The following is a 6866-nucleotide window of genomic DNA, read 5'->3' as shown; positions in this document are numbered from 1 at the left end:
AGAGAGAGAGAGAGAGGAGGGTTTAGGGTTTATGGGGAGGCAAAGGAGAATTGAGCATTTTATATGGTGGACCCCCAGCCCGCTAAGGCCCATGTCACGTAGAACCGCCCAGCCCTGACACTTTTTCGCCTAGCCCACGTGTTTTCATTTTCTTTTTCTTTTTTTGAATAATCTATTTTTTTCTTTTTTTTAATAATAATAATAATAATACTTTCTAGAATATAGAGTGTACACGCAGCTGTATTCTACAATCTGAGAAACCCAAGCTTCAGTTCTACGACGTCGTCGCTCCCGGAATTCTCTCTCAAACTCCGTCTCCGGCTGGCCGGCTCCCCCGACTCGCCGCTCACACACGTAAGTCTCTCTCTCTCTCTCTCTCTCTCTCTCTCTCTCTCTCTTCCCTCCGTTATTTTGCTAGACTTAGGCTCTGTTCGGTTCGCCGGAATTAAGCGAAATACAGAAGAAGCTAAAGCGTTTAAGCCACCGGGAGGGAAATGCCGGAGATTTTGCAGCTCCGAACGGCTGTGGTTTTTGTTTTCTGAGTTTTCTTGTGTTTTTTTTTTGAAGAAATCAAAACCGAACGCTAGGGTTTATGGAGAGAGAAAGCTTAAATTGAATTCGAATTTGTCTTGTGGATTAAAGCGTTTCTGAATCTATTGACATAGGCTTGTAATCTGTGGAATTGGTTCATGCTTTTTTGAGTAGTATAGTGTTGATTTTGTGGAATTTGATGCCTATTTCGGTTCGATTTTCGAGTTTCGGAAAGCTATTGGTTTGAGATAATGCAGTTAATTTCGTGGAAGATACGCTGATTGGTGTAGTTGTTTACAGGTTATGAGTTGCTAGGGTTCTTGCATTTGAGTTTTCGATTCCGGAAAAGGTGTGTGACCTTGGTGGTTATACTTGGCTGAGAGGAAGATAACTAGAGTGTTGTTCTTTAGAAATTTCATTCGCCTGTGGTATAAATCTCGGTTCCTTGTTTGGTGCAGTTAGCTTTGTGCTGTTATGTCACAAGCTGCTGAAGATGTGGATGGTTTGAGTAAACGCCGAAAATTGGGGCCAGACTACTTTGGGTACTATACACATGAAGTGGTAGAGTTGTTGTCACGAAATGAAGATGCTTCACCTTTTGCTTCCAAATCCTCAGACGTATCTCAAAGCAGACGTGTGGAGGTCATAGGCGAGGACAGGATTGAGAATGGTGATGGTGTGTCTGGTTCGTTGTTTAGTAACAGCCTAGGGAATGAGCTCTCAGAATTCACAAAAGAAAGATTGGAGTTGTTGCTCAGGCAGGGAGTCAAAGTTCTTGCACCAGAAGTTGATGAGGTATGTTGAGGAATTGGGATGCTTATTTCCCGTTTTGTTCATGTACATGTGCTTAGAAAAAGATTGCATACAGTTATAGATTGATGTTCTTGAACTATATAAAATGATGTCGATGTTTGTACTGAATGGATCCTCAATTTGATATGTTTTCACATTTGATACATATGTTCAACCAAATCTGTGAAATAATATTTGCTTCTTGATGTTGGTATCCTGTACTTTCTAATAATGGTATGTGTAAATGCAGATGATAGAACCTGTTGTAGGTATGAGCCGGTTAAAATCACGGCTAGAGAGCAGAAAGTGTTTATCAAGAGGTGCATCATCTTCATGCTCTTCAAGCAAAGAGGTATCTTTCCCTTTTGACTTATATGGGGATATATTAACTAGTAAATTTATCTAAAGTCAGATTTTTCCCCCCTTCAGTTTCTCAGTTAGTACTGGAGAAATGCATAATCTCTCTTCTCTTGTAATTTTAATTATTATTATTATTATTATTTTGAAAATGGCCAAGGCTTCCCTTTAGGTAGGAGTAGTAGGTTTCCCACCCATATTATTATATATAATAGGATAGTACCTCGTGGGGGTCATAGAGTCTAAACCTTGTGAAGTAATATAACCATATGCTCTATAAGGAGATCCTGAATAATATCAGGGGTTTCCCAACCTAAAACTCATCTTAAAACGATGACCTAGCAAGGTTTGAGTCAATTTGCAACACCATTTACTTCATGGTAAATGTGTCTAAAAAGAGGTACCCTCAAAATCCCCCAAGTAATGACGGCAATCAAGTAAAATAGTACTAACCTCAGCTACATCATCACCCTCATCCGCCAGAGTTCATCAGAATAGCACAGTCACCTTCTATCCCAATTTTAATACCACCCTTGATGTATTGGTACAAGTAGACCGGCTCGCAATGCCTCTACCTCTATGTGTAAAGCTGAGCTAGTATGAGACACATGTCAGGAAAGAACTGCTACACAGTTTCCATACTCGTCCCTGGCCACCACTCCAACACCTCCCACATTTCTGCCCTCTAAGAAGACTCCATCCAAGTTGAATTTGAGCCTCCCAGTGTGAGTGAGTGAGTGTGTGTGTGTGTGTGGTGGGGGTTGGGGGGGGGGGGGGGGGGGGGGGCGGAGGCGGGGGCGGTACCTCCATCTCATTCTCGGTCTTTAACTATTGGTATGGTGTGTACCTTCTGATAGTCCTCCAGTAACTGCATAGCCCAAATGGACATGTGAGCTGGGTTCTTCCAAACCAAGTTATTCCTTTCACACCACACCACCCACTAAGAGATGAACAGAATCTCATGTTGCAGCTGTTGCTGCACTGTAAGCTCGTTCATAACCATAAACACCCCATCATGATATTTCAAGCTGGATAGGATCAACTCCTTAGATAAAGGGGATTGTGTGTCCAAAAGAGCCTCATCACTGGACAATCAGTGAATATATGCATTCCCGTTTCTACTTCATTTAAACAGAAAGCACAGTTCATATCATGTATAGGAAACTTATGTGGCCGCACCACCTTAGTTTGCAAAACCTCCTTACATAAACGCCAGATGAAGCTTCTGATCTTCGGAGGGGACTTTGATCTTCCAAATTCTCTGCCAGGGGCTTCCTCTTTGCCTACCAGAACTACATGAGTAGTTGGATTGCAAGTGTTGCCATCAGTGAGTCTAGCAACATGGTACCTCATCTTGACAGTGTAAGACCCATGATCGTCAAAATATGGCTGCAGTCTTTCCCCAACTTGGCGCAAACTCAAAGTCTTCTCTTGTATTTATTATCAATTGGATAAATTAGTTACAAAATGCCTCATTTTCCTTTTCTTAGTGGTGCCAAACCCCAGCTTGAAATGGTGCAATTAGACATGCAGTAGTGTTATTTCCTTGTAGTAAAAAGAAATTTATGGTGAATTTTTCTAAAGTTGCTTTCTAATTCATTGGATTATGTCACTTTCACAAGTCTGCACACACGGAACCCTTCAAAGACATGCTTTCTTTCTTTTTCGTTTCCCAGCCTTTATGAAATACTTGCAAATTCACATAGAATCCTGTAAGGTAGACAAAATTAGGTTCGGCCATAGGTGCTGAGATAGAGAACGGGGAGTTGAGAAGTAAACTTGTGGTTCAAAACTAGAGTGCTACGTAGTGTTGGATTGTTTATCGTGCTTGGTGAAGTGTTACTCAAAAGGGGCTTCTGTGTGTAGCAATTATACCCATATCTGTTGTTAGCTTACTGATGCACGATCGGGTGACTGCAATGTTTTGTAATTCTACTCTTCAGGTCGATGATGAATGGCAGTCCCTTATACAGAGCAACAGCTTGCAGGTTGAGGAGGCAGTAAAAAAATATTCTGATCAATATTATTCAGAAGTAATTTTCTAGAATTCCTTCTTTTTCCTTTAATACACAGTCTGATCAAATTCCTTTGTTCCCATTAGCAACGATAATATATGAGCCTTTAACACTTCCTATATTACAATGGTTTACATCTGAACTAAAGTTGTTTCTGTTTTTCAGCTAGGGCACATGGAGCAGCAGCTTGAGAAAATTCTTGATACTGTGATGTCCAAGTGCAGGTATTTAGTAATGATGCTCTCTCAGAGTTGATCTTTGACAGCTTTAGCTACTTTACATTGTACTTAAGTTGAAAACATGAGATGGTCTAATGTTCTTTTAGGCATGTGGAAGTAGATGGTTGAGACCTTTAAGAATTGAAATCATGATTGAGACAATGTTTCACATGGAAAGGACGGGGTTCCAAAGCTGGGTTTGGATTTTGTTTGATGGAATTTTGGAACTAGAATGAGAATGGATAAAGAAATGCTTCATCCCAGCATGGCAATTGATGAACTTTTAACTTCAAATTCCAGGCCAATGACCATTCATGAGAAGCACAAGCTTGGAAACCTGATTCAGAAGTTACCACCAGAAAATCTTGATCGTGTTATGGAAATTATCCAAAATAGCAATCCAGCTCATACGAGTTCCTCAGATGAAGTTCACGTGGATCTTGAAAAGGAGGTAACATGCAATTTCACACAATTATTTTAGCTGTTTGTCATTTAGATTGCTTTCTAAAGTTATATCTTGAAGATGCTGTATACTCAGATAACATCTCAATCCCTTTCTGAAAATGTATCTTTCACATGCAGTCAAACGTAACACTTTGGAGATTGTTTAATTACGTAAAAGCAGTTGAGAAAGCTAGAAAAGCAGTTGAGAATGCTGAAGAGCTCGCCAAGTAGGTAAATGTCAAAAGCTGTAGCAGGCCTATATGAAGATATCAGTCATCAGGCTATTTCTCTCGCTTCTTCCCCAAGGCTGTAAGGTTTTGATGGTTACTCTTTCCGGTTTTGATGCCCAGTATTTTTGGGAGACGTGGGTACTTAACAGAAGGTGCTGATGGTTGTACCTGCTGATGGTTGTACCTTTTGACTATAGGATTTTGGGTAGATCTAACCCCAGTGGGTTTGATGGTTTTGACCTTGATGGCCCAGGAGTGCATTATTTTTGGAGCACCTAACTTCACATGAATGCAGGAAGAGTAGATGACTTTTTTTCTTTTGCTCTGCAAAGCGTAGTTTGTAACCATACTGGTAATTGCAATGGACGGATTAAATACAACGAGACTTGTGATATACCGCTGTTGAGATGTAGAGGATACATAAGGTAGAATAGCCTATCTATAAAAAACATAAAAATTCCCTAAAAGTAAAATTTTCTTGTTGATACACAGAAAAAATTACTAGAATGCTTCGATCCTCTCCCAAAGCCAAGCACCAATCTTGAAGAGCTCATATTAATAATCTTCTTAACTTCAAAACAAGCCACGCCTTGGTCGCTCTTCAGCAACATTTACTCGGATTGTCCTACCATCCAAACTCTGCATAACCAAATCGAGAGCAAAAATCAGGGCCTTTAACAATTATAAGAATCTGGCAGTAAGCAGAAGGTAATCAAAACAGCTCGCTTGTTTTTTTACCGTTCGTGTATGGAGTGGAATAAAACTTTCCTGGTACTCTAGGTAAAACAAGTAAGCAACTAGTAGAAAGGTTAAGTTCTTATCCGAGCCATTACAGCATATAGCTATTCAATGTTGCACAGATAAGAGTCCAAAGATGGACCATCATGATCCCTGAAATTAACTTAAGCTATTGCAACATTATGTATCCGTATTGGACAGTATTATCCTCAAAGTTTAGTTCTCAATTTCTCAACTCTTAGTGGGAGAACAAGAAAAAATTAACATCAATGAAACAAGTCAAGCATATACCTGTCCGTCAAGAGCTGCGATGGCATCCTCCACTTCAGCCTCAGTGGAGAATTGGACAAAACCAAATCCGCGTGAACGGCCAGTTTCCCTGTCATAAACTACCCTCGCGCTCACCACATTGCCATGTTCACTGAACACCTGCTCCAAACGAGAATCGTCCACTTGCCATGGCAGGTTACCAATATAAATTCTGTAAGAGGGTTCATTCACCCTAGGTGGTCTTTCAGGGCGTGACCCTCTAGGAGCAGCCTTGTTTACAGTCAAAGGCCTTCCACCTAAATCCTGTGTAACAACAAATTGAACTTTCAAACACTTGGCTTACACGAGACAATTTTGAACTTAACAAGCTCACTTCTCTGATACGATTTGATGAGCTTTGCAAGCAATCAAAAGATGCATTAAATCGATGTAACATTCCCAACTGCATCAACATTCAAACAAACATGCATCCTTCTGCTACATTTTCCCCCTAATTTCGTAATGCACATTCAAAACAAAAGCAATTTGCCACTTACATATCGGTTGAACATCTCCACAGCCTTCTCAGCTTCTTCAACAGTACTCATAGTCACAAACCCAAATCCTCTGCTCTGATCGGTTTCCCTATTGTAAATCACCTAGCAATCGAAACAGTGAAAAAACACACAATGTGACAACAATCCCTATGCTGCAATTCAACATTAAATCAAACAAAGGACCCAAAACTTACCTCAGCAATCTCAACAATTCCAGCCTCATTGAAAACATTAGCAAGCCTCTCACTGTCAACATCAAAAGGCAAATTACCCACATAGAGCTTGGCCTCTTCCGGCGGCTCTTGATAGAACTCTTCTACTTCTGCTTCTGCTTCTCCTTCAGACACTGCACTTGGCTCTAATGGCACCTCCTCTGTTTCCAAGACCTCATCTTTAACTTCTTCTGCAACCTCTTGCTGGGCCCATTCTGAGGTCTGAGCCACATGGAGAGGCAAAGACTTGTGCTTGAGAGAGACCCATGAAGAAAATGAGCATGAGAGAGTTGAGAGCTTGGTGGGTTTGGAGGGAAATGAAAGAAAAGGGTATTGGGTTTTGGGGGTTGAAACAGAGGCTAGACAAGTCTCAGCTATTGTTAGTGGCTTCAGAAACCCAGTGGTTGCAGAAGACATGGTTGGAGAAGGAGAGAGAGAAGTGAAGAGGGTAAGAGATAGAAGGGAAGAAGAGGGAGAGAGGATAAGGAATGAGAGAAGAGTTGGGTTTGGGTTTACATGAGAG

At 40.9% G+C, this 6866-nt stretch overlaps 2 protein-coding genes across 2 annotated transcripts; one reads left to right on the top strand and one right to left on the bottom strand.

Moving 5' to 3' along the window:
* Positions 1 to 249: 249 nt before the first annotated feature.
* LOC101314011 lies at positions 250 to 5069 on the top strand. Its single transcript, XM_004304632.1, has 7 exons — positions 250 to 354; positions 990 to 1326; positions 1574 to 1675; positions 3624 to 3713; positions 3861 to 3919; positions 4214 to 4364; positions 4496 to 5069. Exons 2-7 carry the CDS (start codon positions 1006 to 1008, stop codon positions 4586 to 4588), a joined length of 816 nt encoding a protein of 271 aa, XP_004304680.1. The 5' UTR covers positions 250 to 354; positions 990 to 1005; the 3' UTR covers positions 4589 to 5069.
* Positions 5033 to 6853, bottom strand: LOC101314300 (31 kDa ribonucleoprotein, chloroplastic-like). The gene is made up of 4 exons (XM_004304633.1): positions 6326 to 6853; positions 6132 to 6233; positions 5617 to 5898; positions 5033 to 5226 (listed from the first exon to the last, which is right to left on the bottom strand). The coding sequence occupies exons 1-4, from the start codon at positions 6758 to 6760 to the stop codon at positions 5161 to 5163; spliced, it is 885 nt and encodes a 294-aa protein (XP_004304681.1). The 5' UTR covers positions 6761 to 6853; the 3' UTR covers positions 5033 to 5160.
* Positions 6854 to 6866: the final 13 nt, after the last annotated feature.

The sequence above is a fragment of the Fragaria vesca genome, linkage group LG6 (genome assembly GCF_000184155.1).
Source record: "Fragaria vesca subsp. vesca linkage group LG6, FraVesHawaii_1.0, whole genome shotgun sequence".
Lineage (NCBI taxonomy): Eukaryota > Viridiplantae > Streptophyta > Magnoliopsida > Rosales > Rosaceae > Fragaria > Fragaria vesca.
This window is presented reverse-complemented; position numbering and strand designations above follow the sequence as displayed.